Genomic DNA, 24,868 nt, shown 5'->3' on the forward strand with positions numbered 1-24,868 from the left:
TCATTTCAAGGCAGAAACATTACTGTGTGCAACAGTTATTACATATATCAAACTGAAATAGCTGTTGCAAAAACACCAATTTTTATAAAACATTAAGCTTAAGATTAATAGGGGTGCCCAAACTTTTTCATATAACTGTATCTTCAGAAATAAATGGAAATGTACCAAAGTTATATCCTTAGGATTTTTTAATTAGTGGTCCAATGTAATACAACAATAAAACATCGTTTTTCAATCTCCATGTTGCAATTTCAAAGAAAAAAACAGAATAAACAGCATGTGCAGCAATAAAGGCACCCCTAATTAATACTGGGTTACAGACTTGTTGGCATTGCTGACAGCCTCCAGACATTTTTTTGTAGCCATCTATAAGCTTCTTGCACGTCTCAGCTGGAATTTGCTCCCACTCTTTCTTTGCAGTTTTGTCAAGCTCTTGAATATTTGCAGGGATATTTTTCTCAATGGCAAATTTCCGCTCACCCAAAGATTTTCAATGGGATTGAGTTCAGGACTCCTTGCTGGCCATTTTTAAACAGTCCATTTTTTCTTTTTCAACCATTCCTGTGTACTTTTGGATGTGTGCTTTGGGTCAATGTCTTGCTGGAGGACCCATGATCTTCGACTCAAACCAAGTCTTCTTACACTGGGCCGGTCATTTTGCTCTAAAATCTCTTGATAATTCTCTGATTTCATGATTCCTGTGATACAGACAAGGCCTCCAGTACTGGATGCAGCAAAGCAACCCCAAAGCATTATGGATCCTCCTCCATGCTTAACTGTTGGTAAGGTGTTCTTTTCCTTATAAACATCATTGTGACATCTGTAAACAAACTGTTGCTTTGCATTGCTAAAAAGTTCTATTTTTGTTTCATCTGTCCACAGAACATTTTGCCAGAAGGATTGTGTTTTGTCAAGGTACTCTTTGGCAAAGATCAGTCATTCCTTTTTATGTCTTTTCTTCAGCAATGGTTTCTTCCTAGGTCTTCACCCATAAAGCTTTGATTGGTTTAGCGTGCGGAGTATGGCACTTGTGGAAACCATGATCCCAGACTGTTCCAAGTTGGCCTTCAGGTCTTTGGATTTTGACGTAGTGTTTTTTCCACCATTTGCACCAACATTCAAAGACATCTATTGCCAATTTTCCTCTTTCTTCCCGGTCCAGGAAGGTTCTTCACGGTTTAATGCTTTGCAAACATCTTAATAACATTGCTCGTTGTTGAAACTGGGATACAAAGAACTTTGGGGATGGACTTTGGAAGTCTTGTGCTTGGTAATAATAGCAGTTCTGATGTCCTCAGACAGCTCCTTTGTCTTCACCATTGTGACCAAGGAACAGGGCCTACCATGTGGCTGTATAAAACACTGAAATCATCATTCATTGGCTAATTAATGTCACATGGGCACCGACAATTAATAACAGGTTACTCTCTTTTGTGATTTAACTACAGGTAAGTCAAAATGTGTTTCCTAAATTAATGTAAAAGGTGCTAATACCAGTTAAACAGCAAGTTTTAGGGTTTTCGATTTTTTCTTCCCATTGTTTTTGTTTTAAATTATTGTTTATCATTTGCTCTTTTGTATTTAACACAAGCTCTCAATACAAGAAAAAACTTTCACTTGATTCATTTTTTTCAGGAGATATTCCACTTTATGTACTTAAACTTCATGGCTGCCAATAATGATGAGCAGGACTGTAGATGGACATGGTGAAAAAGACTACAAAGTACCAAAGCACACAGTGTATAAATGGATGGTTGTGTGAAGAAGCACATAAATAATAATTATATGATAACTAGAGCGCTATATCCATGGATACTGTGAATTATGTATTACTATTGAGGATTTGCTTATTCAGTATTTATTTTTTATTCATCTCTATTTAAACATGCCCAACTATTTTTCAGTGGATATGTGTATATACATTTTTGCTATCACAGCTCTTCTAGCACTCTGGCAGGTCTGGAAAATTTACATCCAAAAGCATAATTCTGGACCATACCTGACGGACCTTACATATTTACAGTGTTGATATTCTTACCTAACATTTTACATGTTTATACAGTATCTGTAATTTACTAACTCAACTTTATAGTGGACTCTCCAGTAAATACGTTGTAAATCGATTTGCCAAAAATAAAAAGCACTCCAATTACCCTCAAATGAAGGGCATAACACTCTGAGGTCTCCTAGAACTGTACCTTTCCTTTTTCAACCTTAGTAATCTCAAAGTAACATCAACATTTATGGCTAGGATAAACAGATGGTAATTGTTCTTAATTTGTGTGTTGAAATACAATACCTGTGCAGTTTGTTTATTGTTCTATGGGTATCTCTTCCTATCTCAATTGCTGATCTGACATCCTCCCGCTATCCATATTCAACCCATAAAAGCTTCTGCATTCCCTTTCTCTGTTTTTATACAGGCTATGATTATGCTCTTGATTAGCTTTCTTATACCTTGAGAAATCAGGTTTCCTAATAATGTAGAAAGTCGTAACTATCTCAAAATCACATGACAGGGCTCGAGTAAGCAGATAGAAGGAGCTTCTCACTTACTCTGCCGTAGTATACAGATATAGTCTCTATTGGCTGCTAATGGCAGATGCATAACTCTTGTGCCATTCACTAAAAGTACCATTATGTTTGATCATGATTCTGATAAAAACACAACCGTTCTTACGGAATTATACCATACTTCCACTTACTAGTCATGATTAAGACATTTTTTACCATCCTTAATTTCTAGTTTCCCTGACCTTTTTCTCCATGTAACAGACTTGTTATGATGTCATAAACATCTGTACAGTACTTTCAGAGATTGTCTATGCTACCATGTCAATGACAGCATCTATGCCATCTATAAATGGCTTGTGATATAGAAAAACCTTCTACAACTCTTACTTCAACAAGTGAAAAACAATCAGTAAAAGCAACATATTACTACAATGAAAGCAATACTGACATGTTTCCTATGTAAATAAAAGTTGTTAAATGACATCCATTTTTGTAAATGTGATTCACCATAATAAAACAGAATGAAATAAAAATAAATGAAATAAACTGTACCTGCCCGGGTCTTGCATTTTCACACACAAATGTGTCATAAAACATTGCAAATTGAGGAGCATTGTCATTAACATCCAGAATTAAAATGTAAACCATTGCTCTTGAGGTTTGCTTGGGGTTATCTGTAAAACAAAAATGCACAAAAGATTTATGATAAAAATTAATTATGATAGCACTGTATATGGGTGAAAACTCTATAAATATACATTTTATATGGTAAAAAAATAATAAAAATTAAACAATCTTCAAGTTACATAAAAGATTTGAGTACCAAAACTGAAAATAATTGAAATGAAGATTCATTTAAAAAAAATTGAATGGCAGGATCTTGTTATGGAGTTTACCCTATTGGTTAAATCATTTTATATTTTGATTAATCGCAGTTTTGCAGATGCTGTAATAACAAATATGTATATATATGTATATATATATATATATATATATTTTTTTTTTAATTTTTTTTTTCATGTGTTTACTATTAGATTGGAAAAAGGAGGATATTTCAAACTTTTTACTATTTAATTAAATATTTTTTAAAACATTTTTATTACTATCTTTTTTGAGTGTTTCTAGGGGTTTTATTGGCGCACAGAGATGACGTTGATGACTGAAATGATAGCCAATTGTTAATGCTTCATCCATGATCTGATATGTAAGGCGGATGTAGGAAGGGAGTTACAGTCTTACCATCTGCAAATAGTTAATTGCTTCTTTTTTCCAAGTTTGTCAGAGTTCACTGTTACATTATTTTAAAAAAATTGATTGGCTGAACATTACTGATTTTGTCTGATAATATGAACAAAAATATCCAAAAATTCTTTATTAAACTGGGTGGCTATGTTAATTTTTGTAAACTTTATATATACATGTTCTAGATAAAACTTAATTTTTCAGAATATTAAGTTGGTGATGCTGCTAAAAGTTGTAGCCTACAAAGGCTTTTATTGTTAGAGATATTAATTTTAATAACAATAGAATGAAGTGAATATCATATTTTTCTAAATAAGGCCAACATTCAATGCGGATTTACTTTGTATGACATACAGTACAGACCAAAAGTTTGGACACACCTTCTCATTTAAAGATTTTTTTGTATTTTCATGACTATGAATATTGTACATTCACACTGATGGCATCAAAACTATGAATTAACACTTGTGGAATTATATACTTAACAAAAAAGTGTGAAACAACTGAAAATATGTCTTATATTCTAGGTTCTTCAAAGTAGCCACCTTTTGCTTTGATGACTGCTTTGCACACTCTTGGCATTCTCTTGATAAGCTTCAAGAGATACTAGTCACCGGAAATGGTTTTCACTTCACATGTGCCCTGTCAGGTTTAATAAGTGGGATTTCTTGCCTTATAAATGGGGTTTGGACCATCGATTGTGTTATGCAGTCTGGTGGATATGCAGCTGATAGTCCTACTGAATAGACTGTTAGAATTTGTATTATGGCAAGAAAAAAGCAGCTAAGTAAAGAAAAATGAGTGGCCATCATTACTTTAAGAAATAAAGGTCAGTCAGTCCAAAAAATTGGGAAAACTTTGAAAGTGTCCCCAAGTGCAGTTGCAAAAACCATCAAGCGCTACAAAGAAACTGGCTTACATGAGGACCGCCCCAGGAAAGGAAGACCAAGAGTCACCTCTGCTTCTGAGGATAAGTTTATCCGAGTCACCAGCCTCAGAAATCGCAGGTTAACAGCAGCTCAGATTAGAGACCTGGTCAATGCCACACAGAGTTCGAGCAGCAGTCACATCTCTTCAACAACTGTTAAGAGGAGACTTTGTGCAGCAGGCCTTCATGGTAAAATAGCGGCTAGGAAACCACTGCTAAGGACAGGCAACAATCAGAAGAGACTTGTTTGGGCTAAAGAACACAAGGAATGGACATTAGACCAGTGTAAATCTGTGCTTTGGTCTGATGAGTCGAAATTTGAGATCTTTGGTTCCAACCACCGTGTCTTTGTGCGACGCAGAAAAGGTGAACGGATGGACTCTACATGCCTGGCTCCCACCGTGAAGCATGGAGGAGGAGGTGTGATTGTGTGGGGGTGCTTTGCTGGTGACACTGTTGGGGATTTATTCCAAATTGAAGGCATACTGAACCAGCATGGCTACCACAGCATCTTGCAGCGGCATGCTATTCCATCCGGTTTGCCTTTAGCTGGACCATCATTTATTTTTCAACAGGACAATGACCCCAAACACACCTCCAGGCTGTGCTACACCAGATGACCTGGCTTCCACAGTCACCAGACCTGAACTCAATAGAGATGGTTTGGGCTGAGCTGGACCGCAGAGTGAAGGCAAAAGGGCCAACAAGTGCTAAGCATCTCTGGGAACTCCTTCAAGATTGTTGGAAGACCATTTCCGGTGACTACCTCTTGAAGCTCATCAAAAGAATGCCAAGAGTGTGGAAAGCAGTCATCAAAGCAAAAGGTGGCTACTTTGAAGAACCTAGAATATAAGACATATTTTCAGTTGTTTCACACTTTTTTGCTAAGTATATAATTCCACATGTGTTAATTCATAGTTTTGAAGCCTTCAGTGTGAATGTACAATTTTCATAGTCATGAAAATACAGAAAAATCTTTAAATGAGAAGGTGTGTCCAAACTTTTGGTCTGTACTGTATTTGTATAAAGTGAAGCTCCAATCTAAAAAAAAAAAGTAAAGGTATATCATAACCACCGATAAAAGGAGTTTGGCCAAAAAAGCCCAAAAATATACACTTTTGTTCTGTACTTGCATCGAGAAGCATCGCTACTCCAGAATGAAAGTAAACATATTGTTTTATTTTATTATGGCCACATTACTTTTACAGAAAGAGGCTGTTCAGTAATGAGCTTGATTCATGCATTTATTGAGTTCAGTTTGTCCCCTTCTACTTGTGACTTATGATTGACCTTTAAATTTTTTTTGAAAATTGGAGCCTACACTCCAGACACAAGTACAGAATACAGAAAGGCTGCCATGAATAAGTGGTCTTGTGACCACTGGGAGGTATCTCTGACATCGAAGGAGAAGTGCTCTTCTGCAGGGTAAGTATATGTTTTATTTTTATTTTAATAAGGCCACATTTGGTGTTAGAAAGGGGTTGTCCAGTATTGGGCAATGTTTATGCATGTATTCAGATATGACTATAAAGAAGATATCATAACATTTTTCCTCACTTGTCTACAGAATTGGTGATGAATGTTGAAACCTCCACAGTTTATGGAATGAAAGTTTCACACGTTGCATCTGCAAGGAGTGGTAGTGTTAAAGTACAATTCCATTTACAAAAGCCCTTTTGATCCATCACGTCCTTGGAATGTTTGAAAGGCCCAGCAAATGGAATCCCACCAGTCATATATCTATCATCTGTACTGTGGAAGGGTGGTAAATATTGTTTTGGAAATAACCCTTTTGATATAACTTTTTTTAAGAAAAAATTAATCAGCTTCAAAAGTTCAATTGTGAAAAAAATTAAAAAAAAATTGAGGAATTAAGGATACTTGTTGTTCGTGGTGATTAAAATTAAATAAAATAAAACTGTTTCTTTTAACCACTGTAGAAAAATACTCTATTGCCCAGCATGTGGAGGTTATATTCTGTCCTCATTCTAAAATTATGTTTCAAAGTATTATCTTTTATAATATATGTGTTTGAAGATTATATGTTTAGAAGTCGAGCTTTTAAAATGTAATTTATATTGATCATATCTATGTTTTCATCAAAATGTAGTGCTTGCTTGAGTCTAAAGCTTATGAAATGTGAATGCATAGATGATACAGTGTACAAAGTGTAATTACTACTTGGCAATTTTATTGAGATAAAAAAAAATAAAAATACTGCTATCAAGCAAAGAGAATTTTGAAATGTATTTTCGTTGATTAATTGCAAAAGTCTTACTTTTGACTTACTTAAGTGACTTACTTAATTCCACAGCTTTCAAAGAGGATTGCAATTATGAGGTGGTCTAGTTTCAATAAATGAAAGTAATTTATCATAGATTTTAAGAGTGTATATAACCTTTATAGTAGTAGTATGATTACATATGTATTAAATGGAATACAACATGATATTCCAGTTACATGTAAGATCAACAGCAGAGCTCAATGTCAGAGAGCTGCTACAAAAGCAAATAACATATTACCCATGTCTTTGATCAGACATGAGGATGGACTACGAGCAGCAAGATTTTTCCTGTCCTCAAGGATGTTAGAGTCCTATTTTATTAATTTTCTTTTGGAAGCACTGGAGTTTGCCCTAACCCACAATTTTTTGCCCTAACCCACAATTTTTTTATTTTCAAGGAGACACTCTACCTGCAGCTCCAGGGAATGGCTATGGGGCACCTTCCTTACCAATACAACACACCAGATTTGAGAAGGTTTAAATGTGGACTAGATTCATAAATAACATTTTTATGATCTGGCAGGGCATTGAAAAAGATCTCCAGACATTTATACAGGATCTCAACTAGAATTCCATCAATGTTAAACTGACGAGTCACTACAGCAAGGTGAGTATGAACTTCTTAGGTCTGTCTATCTATAAGGATGAAAATTGCTTTCTACAGACTAAAATATTTTGGAAAGAGACAGCTGTTAATGCTCTACTATGTGCATGCTTTTTACACCTACGCCCATTATTTAATAATATACCCACTGGCCTGTTCCTAAGACTGCGGAGTAACTACTCAAAGAACTTCATGTTTCTTGAACAGGCACGAGATCTATCATCCAGATTTCGGGCAAGAGGATATAGTCAAAGAGTCATCAGGAGGGCCTTTAGGAGAGGTCTTGAGACCCCGAGAAAGGATTTGTTTAAAAAAAGCAATGACCATGAGCAAAAGAGAAGGTGAGATTTATTTCTGAATACAATGACAGCTGATTTTCTATCAGAGAATCTCTCAATAAATTTTTTTCCCTTTCTGTCCCCTGATCATGTTCTAAAGATACATGTATCTGATAAGCCCTCCATTATGTACAGGATGTCGCCTAATCTGAGGGATTCCCTGGTAAGGATTTACTAGCAAGGGAACAAAATTCACAACACCTTTGAATCCAAGGGACCCATATGCATCATATGTCCCAATATGCTGAGAGCCTCTTCATTTTCTTCTAGTGGTGATCAAGAACATTTTTTATCACCCAACATATTACATGCGAGAGTAAAGGCGTAATACACTATGCAACCTCCCCATGTCGTGCGATCTATATCAGTTTGACAACAAGGAAATTAAAGATAAATATTCGGGAGCATGTATTGGACATCATAAATGTGTCTAAGGTTGAGGACATTTCACAATTGAAACCTATACCTCGACACTTTAGAGAGACTCATAAGTGTAATCATACACTACTTAAAGCATTTGGTATCGACCGGATCCTGACCAATGCCAGGGGTGGTGATATAAAGAAAAGCCTGGCCCAACTCGAAACACGATGGATCTGGATGCACAATATGGGACGTTCAGATGGTCTTAACGAAGTTTTGAGATTTGCCCCCTTTCTATAGTTGAGTAGACAGAACAATCTTTTAGATTTGTGTTTTTTAAGTGTTTTTCTTAATAAAAGATTTTTTAATTGTGCTTTCAGAATAATTTATATCTATTCAGCAGTTCAGTCCCACCAAGAACAGAATCTGAGGGATGGATTTTTAAAGAGGTCTCTCCAGTTTTTGACGATTCTGAAAAGCAATAAGCCTCAACACACAAATTGTGATACTATAAGAATCCATGCATCACTTGAATCACCATTCCCACACCTGCAAAGATATCATACGTATTATCTTTCACTAATGAGTAACTCTTTGCACTTTGTGATCTTTTAGCTTTGGCATATATTATACATACCAGTGTATATTCACTTTTTGCAATAGTGTATGTTGATCATACAATCTATTGTTTTAGGTGCAACACACATTTTTATCACTTATAATAAAAATTTTATTTATTCTTTGTGTCTTCACACTCTTTATTTTATTCATTTGGTGTCACTTCCCCTTCCTTGGTTGATAGGTTTATTTGTTTTTTGCCACCCCTCTATGTCTCTGCACTCCTGTTCTTTTACACACTTTTTCAAATCAAAATAAAGATGTGTGTGCATGTGTATATATGTTGTGGTAAAGCGACTTGCTCGGCTCTCCGGAGGCAGACACAGGACACACTGGTTGGGTAAACTAACTGCGGGTTTATTGTGCAGCTTAAACTCCAGCAGTGTCCCATAAAAATAAACAGTCCCTCTCGGGTTTAATAGGAGAACAAAAGATGAAATATAACAGAGTCATCTAGCCAGCAAGGCCTTTGCCGGCTGCAGATAGTCCTGTGAAGTTTCAGCAACAACAATCCTCCAGCATATAACATGCTGGCAAAAATTCAGTAGGTCTTAGTTCACACAGGAGAGCATCCTGAGTGACACATACCTCTCGTCGCATATAATACCAGTGACTCTGTCACAATGTGTACAATTGAATATACATATATATGGAATTTTTCTTACTACTATTTTTATTCTTTTTAAGTGGTATGCTTTTGTCTGATTAGGGAATGGATGACTAGTATGAAGTTCTCTACCCATATAGAATAATTACAGCTTAAAATACTATCTCTGAATGCTTCAGTTTTGCACTCTTTGGTTATCCTACTTTATATTGTTCACTATATGCTTATCAATATGCTTATATTACTGTTGGATCATATAATCCATATGTAGGCTTAGTTTATAACTAATATATATTCTGGTTCAAAGTGTCCATCCTGAAACATGATCTCCTATGCTTTTTTGCTTTCAGTGTGTGCAACATGGATTATGAATTCTTGACTATGGCAATTATCCCTACGTTCTTAGTAACTGCCACAGCACTCTGTGTGGATTCAGTGTCCTTGGTAACCCGGCCGCTAGCTGACTCCTTCCACCTCTGACGTGCCTTTGGTGTATTCTCACCACATGCGGTGAGGGTGGGCAGGTTGGAGCACGGCCTGGACGCTACACCCGGTCTCTCCATGGAGCAAGCTCCACAGGTGAGTGCCATTATCTAGCTGTGACTGTGTCTGACCAAACAGGTAATAGGTTTGATCATATCACATCTCCTGGGAAAGGGGGAGGGAGCAAAAGAGTATACAGACATTACATTATAGCACGGGACACGGGATCACAGCTGATTTTTTCTGTGAGGTAAAACAATTCCCTGCCTGTTTTTAAACAATGTTTTACTTCAAAGAAAGAATCATTTGCGATCTCGTGCTGTAATATCTGTATACCTTTTTCTCCCCCATGCCCAGGAGCTCTGGAATGAGCATACACGGGGAGACACAGCCATTATACAGTACACAGCAGTGACACATTTATAAGATTATTTCAGGACAAGAACATTTAATTTAAACATCCAATTGTGGAACTTATTATTTCAAGATCTATTGATTAAAATGAGCTTTTGTTCGTGGGAAAACCCATTTAAAGTGTAATTATATTATTATTATATTCATTTTTATTTAATAAATGAACAATACACATTAAAATAAATAGCTTTGTATTATATCATAACAGAGACAGTGGCTTATCATAAGATTCTATCAAGAGGGAAGGGAGTAAGAAGTATGAAGGAGCTAGAGCCCAACAATGACATTCTTCTGCAGGTTTACCTGCAGTGATATTTACACTTGAAATGTAAAAGTAATGTGGCCCTCTTATAAAATCTATTCATTAAATATGTGCTTGGTCAATAATAATAACCAATTTATTCAGTCCAAAAACTGTGCTTATTGTTATTTGTGGAGGTAAAGGGACCTGTCATATGAAAAAATGCTATTTACCTGCAGAAATGAGATTAATCTGCAGATTAATAGTGTTGTGAACATTCCCAGTGCCGGCACTTAGAAGAATGCTGCTGGGAGGAGATTAACTTTATTTTCCCCATCAGTGTTCCAGTTTTAGTCATGTCACCAACAACGGTTCAGTCACCAGTCTATGTATAGAAAGCATTGACTGTAACTGTGCCCCCGACACTGACTGACAGCCGGACCTAATGCTGAGCGACCTGTCAGTCAATGCTGAGGGTGCAGTTACAGCTGCCACTCTCTATACATAGAGTGGTGACTAAATTTGTGCCAGCACGGCCCCTATAACTGAAATCGGAATGCGGCTGAGGGGATTAAAGTTAATTTGCTCCCAGCAGTGGGGGTCTAAGTGCCGGTGCCTAGCAGGTTCACAATCCCATTTCCCTACAGATTTAAAAATTTAGAAAAGTGAATTTTACTGAGACAAAAGATTACAGCTGCTACTAATAAGATTTTAAAAGGAAGTAGGAAGGAGTTAGAAGCAGAGCTCCTCCCTCTTCTCCCTTCCATCTACGTAGAACTGTATCAGTAGCAGCTGCCATCTCCTATCTCAGTAATGGGAAAGTCTGTCTTCCCTGAATACAGATTTTACCTCAGAATAGAGAATTGTGAAAATGAATAGTGTTGAGCCACCCCCGTAGTGTTCGAGTTCGGTTCGGTTCGTCGAACACCCGTGTGTTCACCGAACTGTTCGTCGAACTGTTCGTCGAACACCTTCGAACACCGTTAAAACCAATGGCAGGCAAACAAAAACACATAGAAACACATAGAAAACACCTTCAAAGGTGTCCAAAAGCTGAAAAACTGCTCAGAAGACACAACTAACACATGGAAAAGTGACAAGTACATATAGTCATGAGAAAAGAAAAGAGGTGGAGGAGTAAAAGGAGGGGGAGACACAGATATAGGCATGTCATGCCCTTCTAAAATCCAAAAAGTGAGAAGCCGACACGTTCAGTCCGCTCCTGCCCGTGCCACCTCCGTGTCGCCGGGTTTGTGCCAGAGCCGCGGTGAACCCTGACGGACAGCCCCCCTCTCCCAATACTGGTGCCTGTCCGCTGGTGGGTCGAGCGAGCCCCCCTGTGGTGGAGGCACCTCTAAGCTTTTTAATTTAAATTGTCTCTCTAATTTGAATGAATACACTTTAAATCCATTTACAAGGATCTATTGGAGGGCAAGTCTCATGCCAGCAGCCGCGTAATTCCAGCTCCAGTAGCGTCCACTAAAGCTGCTGCAGTTAAAAAGCTTTTATAAGGATCGAGCTCGGCTGTCCACCGCAAGGCATCCTACTGCCAGTCCCAGCCCCTATGCCTTTTGGTGCCTCCAGATGCTCTTCACTGAGTATCCCGTGGTCCTGAAGCATTTCCTTTGAAAAAATTAAGTGTCCAAACTACAGGTGGTATAGCTTGCTTAACAGCCGGGATAATCCGCTGACTAGCAGACACTGCTACTAGGCACAAAGTATTTCCTGGGCTAGATGCAGTTAAAAATTTGTAATCAGATACTCTCGTTGGATGCTGAGAAAGCATTCCATAGAGTCTCCTGGCACGCCATATATGATTCTCTTAAAAAGCTTGGGGTAGGGGTCTAGGGGACCCTTTTATAGCCAAAATCACGGCCCTGTATTGCAATACATCACCTAGGCTGAAGATAAATGGAACTGTAGCACCCTGAGGGCTCGGTTGCTACAGAGGTATTGCACCTCACCCAGAGGTGTGATATCTCACTCTCAGGTAAGGATGGAGTGAAGATCAGGACCCGACACCTGCATGCATTACACCACATTGCCGTGGGGCAGGGCGACCAATATGCCCCTGAGATGGGCACGACAGTCCCTGTCCTTGGCTGGAGTGGGGGGAGGGAACACTGAGGAAGGGGAACCCTGTAGTGCAGGAGCAGGGAGGAAGCAGTTCCTGGGTGCATTGAGAAGGGAGTATAAAAGGTGGGCACCATCTTAGTTCAGTGCAGAGAAGTCTGATCAGAAGTGGCAGGGAGCAGGGGCTCTGCATGAGCTCTGCTCCGGAGGCGGGCCTAGTAACAGAGGCCCAGGCCTGGAAGATTGAGAAGGAAGGAAGAGGAGCGGAGAAGGCTCCAGGAACGAGGAACGAAGGGATCCCAGGGGTGCGGACGGGCGAGTCGCCACCGCATGCCCGAATCCACCTGCATGGAGGGGTCAGGCCAAAGGGGGAGACCGGTCCCCGAAACTAGTGGAGGCAGGAAACGACCCTCTGCTAGAAACCGGAGGCTGTGACATTTTATGTGGCGCAGCCCCTCGCTACACCCGCTAGGAGGGCAGCACATAGGGTCAGGGAAACTGGCGCCAAGTTTACCAAGAGGAGGCCCGAGGCAGCCGGACAGAAGGGTTGGTAAGAAAGGCCAGACAAAGGACACACAAAGGGGGTCCTGTGAAGCACTCCAAAGTTATCTGGGAGTTGTCTGAGCCCCTCACCTGGTGAGCACAGTACGACGTGGGCAGCCGTTACCTGCAGACGTGGTCTGGAAAATAAGAACTGTGAGTAAAGGCCCTGGACTGCATCACTGACTCCGTGTCGTTACTGCTGCTGCCCTGCACCATCACCCCCATCCTCCGCATACACTGCCCTGAGGCTATACTCCTCCCGTGGGGAATTATGCTATGCTCTGCTGCACCCACAACACCAGCCTCAGCGGTCTGCCCTGCAGCGGCGGTTCACTCTGACCGCAATCCACGGGTGGCGTAGTCGGACATTTAAACATCAAAACCACATAAATAGTTCCGCCACTGGTTTGACCACCCTGAGCCACGGAACCGGGTCGCCGCCACGAAGACTACATCCACCAGCATCCACCAAAAAGGGTCCGGCTCCGGGTGTCCCAAGGCCCAGGGGGTGCATCAGAACATTTTCATCACCTTTCACAATCACCAATGGGACAAGGCAGGGATGTCCTCTGTCCCCTCTCTTATACATCCTTGTGACGGAGCACCTGCTCTCATCAATTCGCCATAACCCCAATATTAGGTGGATTGAGGTGGGAGGCACCGAGTACAAGTGCTCTCTATTTGCTGATGATGTACTAGTATATATCACTCAATCACATATATCCATCCATGCTGTTTTGGCTGAAATAGATCACTTTGTTACATGGTCAAATTTTAAAATCAATGCAGCGAAGTCTGCGGCCCTCGATGTCTCCCTCCTCAAATCCATATAGGATTCCATCCAGTCCAACTTTCCCTTTGCCTGGCCCCCACAGGGTATCAAATACTTAGGAATTACTATTCATAGAGACCTCTCCCATCTATGTTATCTTAATTTTGGGCCCTTTATTGAACAACTCCATACAGACCACGGTTGGCAAGTTAGAACTGTAAGATTCACTACGTGAACCACTGGTGTTTTGTGGAAAAGCACATGTACACTGTGTTCCAAATTATTATGCAAAAAGTGTTTAGGAGTGATAAGGGAAGAATTTGTTTGTTTGTCAGTTAAACTCATTGATGGTGATGTGTGTCAGGGCTCTTTATATCACTGTAAGCAATTGCAGACACCTGTGCTAATTAGTTTGGCAGGTGTGTCCAATGAAAGGCAAGACTACTTAAGAAGGCTGTCTCACATTATTAAGCAGCCTACATTTTCTGCCAAAATGGGAAAGAAAAAGGATGTGTCGGCTGCTGAGAAGCAACAAATTGTGGAGTGTTTAGGTCAAGGCATGACTACAATCAACATTGTGCGATGATCAGGATGAAGTGTCTTGGCAATCAAGAAGTATGTAGCTGATTCACAGTACACACGTGTGCGTGCTGATAAGGGCAAATTGAGGACTCTTTCCTACAGGCAATTACGTCAGGTTAAAAGAGCAGCGGCAAAAAAGCTTTGTCATAGCAGCAGACAAGTTTTTGAAGCTGCTGGTGCCTCCAACGTCCCCCGAACAACAAGATGCAGGGTCCTTCAGAGGTTTGCAGCTGTGCATATGCCATCCTGTCGACCTCCTCTATCCACTTCACACAAGCAGAAACGGCTCCAGTGGGCTAAACATTACATGAAGACTGATTTCAAAACTGTTTTGTTCACGGATGAGTGCCATGCAGCGCTCGATGGTCCAGATGGATGGAGTGGAGGATGGCTGGTTGATGGACACCCCACGCAAACACGGCTACAGCGCCAACAAGGAGGAGGTGGAGTAATGTTTTGGGCTGGAATCATGGGGGGAGAGATTGTCGGCCCCTTTAGGATCCCTGAAGGCGCTAAAGATGAACTCCATAATGTATGTGGATTTTCTCAAACAGCACTTCCTGCCATGGTTCAAGAAGAAGAACCATGTATTTCACAGCAAGATCATTTTTTTGCATGATAATGCACCATCTCATGCTGCACATAAAACATCTGCATCTCTGGCTGATATGGGCATAAAAGGGGACAAACTTATGGTGTGACCCCCATGCTCCCCTGACCTCTACCCCATTCAGAACCTCTGGAGCATCATCAAAAGGATTGTCTATGATGGCGGGAGGCAGTTCACATCTAAGCAACAGCTCTGGGAGGGTATTCTGTCCTCATGCAAAACAATTGAAGCAGAAACCATCCAAAACCTGACAAATTCAATGGACGAGAGAGTTCAGAAGCTCCTTTCGAACAAGGGGTCCTATGTGAAAATGTAACATCACCTAGAATAAAGTTTTGAGTTGAAAACTGTTTGATTTCAGTTTCTAATAACCTGCTAATGCTTATAATTTAAAAAATGACCATTTTTTTGGTCTTTATTAAAATGAAAAGGTTGATCGAAAAGTTTGGGGGATCTAAGAGTGTGGCAACCCAGTAGTCATGATTACTTCGAATTCTGACAATATGAGGGTCATGTTACAGGTAGTGCAGCAAGAAGGCACTTATGTGTCTTGCGCATCTCGGAGCCCCAAAATTATTTTCCGTGCTAGATGCAGCTACAAATTATTATTAATTTTAAATGTGGTGGAGCTTAGTATAGATGGGCTAATAGGATCAGTGCTGCACACTGCTACAAAGCCCAAATTATTTTCCAGTCAAGATACAGATAAACATGATTAGTAATTTGAAAGCTTAAAACGGTTGGTAGGGTGATTTTAACCAATCATCAAGCTTTTACTCTCCCCAGGATGACACAGGGGTAGAAAAGTCATTTCGGATCCATGATTTGTTCATCTTTATGAACGTGAGTCTGTCTACATTATCAGTGGTGAGCCGCGTGCGCTTATCTGTCAGCACACCACCAGCAGCGCTGAACACACGTTCAGACAGAACGCTGGCTGCGGGGCATGACAAGATCTCCAAGGCGTAAGTGGCTAGCTCCGGCCATTTATCCAGATTGGAAGCCCAAAAAGAGCAAGGGTCCAGTGACACAGTCATGGCTTCAATGTTTACTTGGAGATACTCCTGTACCATCGTCTCTAGGCGTTGACTATGTGTCAGACTTCTTGTCTCCTGTGGCCTTGCAAAGGATGGGCTAAAAAAGTGGTGAAATGATTCCGCAAAATTGATGTTACCAGCAGATACTGTGGTTCTGTTACGGTTTAAGTGCTGAACACATGACGGTCCCACGGTTGGCAAGTTGGAACTGTGAGATTCACTACGTGCACCACTGGTGTTTTGTGGAAAAGCACATGTAAGATTCTGCAACAGTCTCTGCTGATACTCCTGCATGAGTGCATCCCTTTCTATGGCAGGAATAATTTCTGCAAATTTACTTTTGTACCCGGGATCTAACAGTGTGGCAACCCAGTAGTCAGGATTATTTCTAATTCTTACAATTTGAGGGTCATGTTGCAGGTAGTGCAGCAAGAAGGCACTCATGTGTGTTGGGCATCCAGGAGCACCAAGTCCCTGTTGTGTTGGTGGCGAGGTAACAATCATGCTTCCTTCCTCTGTCCTCTCCCCCCAATCTAGCACAACAGAAATGTGATCAAGGTCTCCCTCATCTGATGAGTCTTCCATCAGTTCGTCCTCCACTTCTTCCTGGGCTACTGCACCTTCCTCACTAGTTTGGCTGCTACCATGCGCCCTGGTAAAACCATCTCCCCCACCCTCACATGCCTGCCGCCTTGGTGCTGCCGACCGTCTGGACCTTGCAGATGTTAGTCCTTCCGCATACAACTCCTCCTCCTCTACTTCCTCCACCTCCTCTTGTGCCACCACCTGACTCCCTATTCTGTTTAACATGTGCTCCAGCATGTAAATCACCGGAATAGTCATGCTGATAATGGCATCGTCAGCACTAAACATCTTCGTCGCCATTTCAAAACTGTGCAGAAGGGTGCATAGGTCCCTGATCTGAGACCACTCCTCCAGCGTGATTTGCCCCACCTCCGGATCTCGTTGGCCCAGGCTATATGTCAGAACGTATTGCACCAGGGCTTGTCGGTGCTGCCACAGTTGCTGCAACATGTGCAGAGTTGAATTCCACCGGGTAGGCACATCGCATTTTAGCCGGTGAAGTGGCAGGCCCAACGACTTCTGTAGAGATGTAAGTCGCTGAGCTGCGGGATGCGAACGGCGGAAGTGAGCACACAGCGACCGTGCACTCTGCAGAAGGCCATCTAGTCTGGGATAGTGGGCTAAAAATTGCTGGACAACCAGGTTCAACACGTGAGCCATACAAGGCACGTGTGTGACATTGCCCCGGCGAAGGGCCGCACCAAGGTTTGCAGCATTGTCGCACACGGCCTTCCCTGGTTTCAGGTACAGTGGAGACAACCATTCATGAAATTGGTTCTCCAGAGCTGACCACAACTCCTCAGCTGTGTGACTCACATTTCCCAGACATTTCAAAGTAAAAACTGCCTGATGACGTTGAGCCCTACTGCCAGCATAGTAAGGAGGTGTGCAGGATCCCTTCTGCGCAGTTAGAAAGCTTGTGGCATGACCAGACAGGCTTTGGGTGCAGGTGGAAGACCGAGAGGAGGTTGAGGAGGCAGAAGCAGTGGAGGAACTTCGAGATAAAGAGGATTGACGCACAACTCGTGGGGACGGCAAGACTTGGACAGCAGCCCCTTGTCCTGCTGTCACCATAGTTACCCAGTGCCCAGTCTGCGACATGTAACGCCCCTGTCCATGCCTACTCGTCCAAGTGTCTGTGGTGAAATGCACCCTGTCTCACACAGAGTTTCTCAAAGAAGCGGTGATGTTGTGTGCGACATGCTGGTGGAGCGCAGGCACACCTTTCTTTGAGAAGTAGTGCCGACTGGGCATCTGGTACTGGGGCACTGCGACCGACATAAGGTCTCGAAAATCCTCTGTGTCCAACAGGCAGAAAGGCAGCATTTCTGTAGCCAAGAGCTTGCAGATGGTGAAATTCAACCTCTTAGCTTTCTCATGGCTAGGAGGAAATGGTCTTTTACTTGTCCACATCTGAGGGACCGAGGGCTGGCTATTGTGCTTAGACGGGGTTGATAAGGGTGTCCCCGGCAAACTGCCGGTCTTTGAGGAAGATGCAGGTGGACATGTTAGGTTGCCTTGATCCAAAGGTGGTGCTATCGATGTCGGACAGCGCTCAACACCAGCTGGTGTTACCACCTCCAAAGAAAATGATGACCTGCCAATCACGCTGGCTGTTGCGGGTAAAGAGGTGGCAGGTCTGCGCCCCAAAACATGTGTGACTGCTGTCCCCCCAGTCACAGAGGATGAAGAGGCCGCGGATGCACAAGATATGGCAGACGGTGGTTGGCCCGGCACGCTAGGCCGCATTGTAGCACACTGAGCTTCCCACTGCAACTTATGCTTCATGTCCATGTGCCGGTTCATGCATGAAGTACTCAAACTATGTATTTTTTGGCCTCTACTTAGCTTTTGCTGACAAATGTTACAGATAACATGAGTTGGGTCATCTTTATCGATCTGAAAAAATGCCCAGGCTATGCAAGGCTTAGCACCCATGCGACCTGAAGAGCCACCACGACTTGTGGTGAGAGGCAGAGTTGTGTTTGAGGATGCAGTTGTTGACGTGCTTCCAGTACTACGTCTCTGTCCAGGAAGGCACAACCTGACCTCGTCGTCACTAGTATCTTTCTCCACCTCCTCTGCTGACCTCATCTCTTGGCTGACTGTGGGTTGACAGTAAGTGGGATCTCCAACCTCATCATCATCACCCTGTGCGTTATCACACCCGTCGTCCTCAGAGCCAACCTGTTCCTGCCCTGACAAAAAACTAAAGTTGTCGCTCCAATCAGGTATTTGAGTCTCATCATCGTCTTCCTCATTGTCTCCACCAACAGGAGTTACAGTTTGGGAATGAGGGTCTACATTATGGTCAGAACCTTCTGCGTCTGGTCCTGGATCCGATTCATAAAGATTCTGGGCATCAGTGCAGATCATTTCCTCGTCTGGATTCACAGAAGCGCTGGAGTCGACCTCTGATTCCCAGGCTATAGTATGAGTAAACAGCTGTGCAGACTCAACCATCTGTTCTACCTCATACTCAGACGGGCAGCTGGAGATTTGGGAGCTGTGAGGAAGCAAGTGCGATTGGGGTGACACCTTTGAGGACTGGAGTATTTGTGATGTTGAAGTTGATGTGGAGGAGAGCCCACTTAAAGGAGCACTTGATATCCGTTGAAGCACCTGCTGTTTTTGTGCCTCATCTGGAATTTGTAGCGATTGGCGTAGCCGTAAGAAAGGGATCTTATCACATTGTCCGCTAAAAGAAGTAGACATTTTAGTTTGGCTGGAAGATGGTCTTTCTTCTGCAGATGTTACTGTTGCTTTAACACCTACCCCACGGACACAACCTTTTTTCCCCTTCCCAACACGCCTATTCCCCTTTCCACCAGCAGCAGGCATTTTTCCACTCATTTTGGTGGTTAACTAATTCACAACTCTGGAGTTGTTTGCACAAAAAAACAATGGATGGGAACCGAGCAGAGCTGAGTGGCCAAACTGTGGTATTAGGCCAAAACTATTGGCTGGGTTAGATGCAGAAAAAAATTATATTAAGTTTGCAACCTGATGGAGGTCAGTATAGATGGACTAATAGAACAAGTCCCACACACAGCTAGAAGCCCAAATATTTTTTCAGAGGTAGATGCAGATAAGATTTATTTTTAATTTGCAACCTGATGGAGGTCAGTATAGATGGAATAATAGAGAAAGTTCCACACACTGCTAGAAGGCCAAATATTTTTTCAGAGCTAGATGCAGACAAAAAATTATTTTCAATTTGCAACCTGATGGAGGTCAGTATAGATGGACTAATAGAACAAGTCCCACACACAGCTAGAAGCCCAAATATTTTTTCAGAGGTAGATGCAGAAAAAAATTATATTCAGTTTGCAACATGATGGAGGTCTGTATAGATGGATTAATAGAACAAGTCCCACACACAGCTAGAAGCCCAATATTTTTTCAGAGGAAGATGCAGAAAAAAAATATATTCAGTTTGCAACCTGATGGAGGTCAGTATAGATGGACTAATAGAGAAAGTCCCACACACTGCTAGAAGGCCAAATATTTTTTCAGAGCTAGATGCAGACAAAAAATTATTTTTAATATGCAACCTGACGGAGGTCAGTATAGATGGACTAATAGAGAAAGTCCCACACACTGCTAGAAGGCCAAATATTTTTTCAGAGCTGGATGCAGATAAAAATAATTTTTAATTTGCAACCTGATGGAGGTCAGTATAGATGGACTAATAGAGAAAGTCCCACACACTGCTAGAAGGCCAAATATTTTTTCAGAGCTAGATGCAGAAAAAAATTATATTCAGTTTGCAACCTGATGGAGGTCAGTATAGATTGACTAATAGAACAAGTCCCACACACAGCTAGAAGCCCAAATATTTTTTCAGAGGTAGATGCAGATAAAAATTATTTTTAATTTGCAACCTGATGGAGGTCAGTATAGATGGAATAATAGAGAAAGTTCCACACACTGCTAGAAGGCCAAATATTTTTTCAGAGCTAGATGCAGACAAAAAATTATTTTCAGTTTGCAACCTGATGGAGGTCAGTATAGATCGACTAATAGAACAAGTCCCACACACAGCTAGAAGCCCAAATATTTTTTCAGAGGTAGATGCAGAAAAAAATTATATTCAGTTTGCAACATGATGGAGGTCTGTATAGATGGATTAATAGAACAAGTCCCACACACAGCTAGAAGCCCAATATTTTTTCAGAGGTAGATGCAGAAAAAAAATATATTCAGTTTGCAACCTGATGGAGGTCAGTATAGATGGACTAATAGAGAAAGTCCCACACACTGCTAGAAGGCCAAATATTTTTTCAGAGCTAGATGCAGACAAAAAATTATTTTTAATATGCAACCTGACGGAGGTCAGTATAGATGGACTAATAGAGAAAGTCCCACACACTGCTAGAAGGCCAAATATTTTTTCAGAGGTAGATGCAGTAAAAAAATATATTCAGTTTGCAACCTGATGGAGGTCAGTATAGATGGACTAATAGAGAAAGTCCCACACACTGCTAGAAGGCCAAATATTTTTTCAGAGGTAGATGCAGAAAAAAATTATATTCAGTTTGCAACCTGATGGAGGTCAGTATAGATGGACTAATAGAACAAGTCCCACACACTGCTAGAAGCCCAAATATTTTTTCAGAGGTAGATGCAGATAAAAATTATTTTTAATTTGCAACCTGATGGAGGTCAGTATAGATGGACTAATAGAGAAAGTTCCACACACTGCTAGAAGGCCAAATATTTTTTCAGAGCTAGATGCAGACAAAAAATTATTTTCAGTTTGCAACCTGATGGAGGTCAGTATAGATGGATTAATAGAACAAGTCCCACACACAGCTCGAAGCCCAATATTTTTTCAGAGGTAGATGCAGAAAAAAAATATATTCAGTTTGCAACCTGATGGAGGTCTGTATAGATGGACTAATAGAGAAAGTCCCACACACTGCTAGAAGGCCAAATATTTTTTCAGAGCTAGATGCAGACAAAAAATTATTTTTAATTTGCAACCTGATGGAGGTCAGTATAGATGGACTAATAGAGAAAGTCCCACACACTGCTAGAAGGCCAAATATTTTTTCAGAGCTGGATGCAGATAAAAATTATTTTTAATTTTCAACCTGATGGAGGTCAGTATAGATGGACTAATAGAGAAAGTCCCACACACTGCTAGAAGGCCAAATATTTTTTCAGAGCTAGATGCAGACAAAAAATTATTTTCAGTTTGCAACCTGATGGAGGTCTGTAGAGATGGATTAATAGAACAAGTCCCACACACAGCTAGATGCCCAATATTTTTTCAGAGGTAGATGCAGAAAAAAAATATATTCAGTTTGCCAACTGATGGAGGTCAGTATAGATGGACTAATAGAGAAAGTCCCACACACTGCTAGAAGCCCAAATATTTTTTCAGAGCTAGATGCAGACAAAAAATTATTTTTAATTTGCAATCTGATGGATGTCAGTATAGATGGACTAATAGAGAAAGTCCCACACACAGCTAGAAGCCCAAATATTTTTTCAGCGCTAGATGCAGAAAAAAATTATATTCAGTTTGCAACCTGATGGAGGTCAGTATAGGTGGACTAATAGAACAAGTCCCACACACAGCTAGAAGCCCAAATATTTTTTCAGAGGTAGATGCAGAAAAAAATTATTTTTAATTTGCAACCTGATGGAGGTCAGTATAGATGGACTAATAGAGAAAGTTCCACACACTGCTAGAAGGCCAAATATTTTTTCAGAGCTAGATGCAGACAAAAAATTATTTTCAGTTTGCAACCTGATGGAGGTCAGTATAGATGGACTAATAGAACAAGTCCCACACACAGCTAGAAGCCGAAATATTTTTTCAGAGGTAGATGCAGAAAAAGATTATATTTAGTTTGCAAACTGATGGAGGTCTGTATAGATGGATTAATAGAACAAGTCCCACACACAGCTAGAAGCCCAATATTTTTTCAGAGGTAGATGCAGAAAAAAAATATATTCAGTTTGCAACCTGATGGAGGTCAGTATAGATGGACTAATAGAGAAAGTCCCACACACTGCTAGAAGGCCAAATATTTTTTCAGAGCTAGATGCAGAAAAAAATTATATTCAGTTTGCAACCTGACGGAGGTCAGTATAGATCGACTAATAGAACAAGTCCCACACACTTCTAGAAGCCCAAATATTTTTTCAGAGGTAGATGCAGAAAAAAATTATATTCAGTTTGCAACCTGATGGGGGTCAGTATAGATGGACTAATAGAGAAAGTCCCACACACAGCTAGAAGCCCAAATATTTTTTCAGAGGTAGATGCAGAAAAAAATTATATTCAGTTTGCAACCTGATGGAGGTCTGTATAGATGGATTAATAGAACAAGTCCCACACACAGCTAGAAGCCCAATATTTTTTCAGAGGTAGATGCAGAAAAAAAATATATTCAGTTTGCAACCTGATGGAGGTCAGTATAGATGGACTAATAGAGAAAGTCCCACACACTGCTAGAAGGCCAAATATTTTTTCAGAGCTAGATGCAGACAAAAAATTATTTTCAGTTTGCAACCTGATGGAGGTCAGTATAGATGGACTAATAGAACAAGTCCCACACATAACTAGAAGCCCAAATATTTTTTCAGAGGTAGATGCAGAAAAAAATTATATTCAGTTTGCAACCTGATGGAGGTCAGTATAGATGGACTAATAGAGAAAGTCCCACACACAGCTAGAAGCCCAAATATTTTTTCAGAGGTAGATGCAGAAAAAAATTATATTCAGTTTGCAACCTGATGGAGGTCAGTATAGATGGACTAATAGAGAAAGTCCCACACACTGCTGGAAGGCCAAATATTTTTTCAGAGCTAGATGCAGAAAAAAATTATATTCAATTTGCAACCTGATGGAGGTCAGTATAGATGGACTAATAGAATGATGCTATGCCCAAAAGATTTTACTTCACTAGGTGCAGCAAAAAAATTGGTATTCTATACACAGGTGGTATATCTTGCAACACAGATAGGCTACTCCACTGACTAACACACTCTGCAATAGGCCAAAAAGGATTAGCTTTGCTAGATTCAGCCAAATGCTGTGAAAAAAACTTGCACAGCACTGGCACAGACCTGCCTGGCAAAAACTGATAGGAACTGATGTAACCTAGTCCTGAAAAGGACTGCCATTACAATTAGTCTTTACTCCCACCATCTATCTATTTAAGAGCACAGACCTGCCTGATAAAAGTCGTAGGAAATGCTGTAACCTAGTCCTTAAAAGGACTGCAATCACAACTATTCCCTACTCCCAAGCTATCTGTAGATTTGTGCGAAAATTGGCTTGAAATTAACAAGGTATAGCGCACACAGCAACAGCGGTGCCGTCTAACACGCAGGTGCAGCAGTGAGAAAATGGTGGCGACGGGGAAAATGGCTTGGTCTTATAGGGCAAGGACATGTGACATACACTGCCAATGACACATGCCCTTGCTTGTGTGATAAAAGCACTTCGCTCCTTGTGTGCGCTGCTGATAGGCTCACAGATTGCACCTCCCCACTGTAAATGCGGGAAAGAGAAAAAAAAATGGAGATCTTCATTATTCCTGCAGAGATCCATCCCCTGCCCCTCCCCCCACCCCGCTGTACACTCAAACTGCGTATTAACATTAATTTTCATCATTACTGAGAAAAAATCCAGTTATGATTTTGGTGCACGAACAGTTATCGAACATAACCTCGAACAGCCAAATTTTTCTCAAATCGTTCGTGTTCGCCGAACGTCTCGAACACCGCCCAAAACAGCTCGAATTTGAGATTGGCGAACAGTTCGAGTAGAACAACGCTCATCTCTAATAATGAGTGAGTAATTCTGGCAGAGAAAGAAGCGTATTTCTCTATTGAGATATATTACAAATTTTCTTATTTTCACGTATACTATTGATTTAAGAAATAAAAATTAACCCCTTCCCGTCATGCGCCGTACATGTACTGCTCTGCGGAAGCTGCGTTCCTGCAAAGAGCAGTACATGTAGGGTGCGGTGATCGGGCGTGCTCACGCTGAGCGCAGCTGTGATCAC

The 24,868-nt window shown here is 41.0% G+C and overlaps 1 protein-coding gene across 2 annotated transcripts in view; it reads right to left on the reverse strand.

Annotated features, from left to right (window-relative positions):
- The window catches only part of LOC141265485 (cadherin-10-like), an 847,801-nt gene that overhangs the window by 74,083 nt on the left and 748,850 nt on the right, over nucleotides 1–24,868 (reverse strand). For both annotated transcript variants that reach the window (XM_073678636.1, XM_073678635.1), the window contains one exon: nucleotides 3,067–3,188. In XM_073678636.1, the coding sequence (XP_073534737.1) occupies nucleotides 3,067–3,188 (122 nt within the window). The remainder of the gene's footprint in view (nucleotides 1–3,066; nucleotides 3,189–24,868) is intronic.

The sequence above is a fragment of the Phyllobates terribilis genome, unplaced genomic scaffold (genome assembly GCF_046119375.1).
Source record: "Phyllobates terribilis strain yellow unplaced genomic scaffold, ASM4611937v1 Scaffold_4__5_contigs__length_816908805, whole genome shotgun sequence".
NCBI lineage: Eukaryota > Metazoa > Chordata > Amphibia > Anura > Dendrobatidae > Phyllobates > Phyllobates terribilis.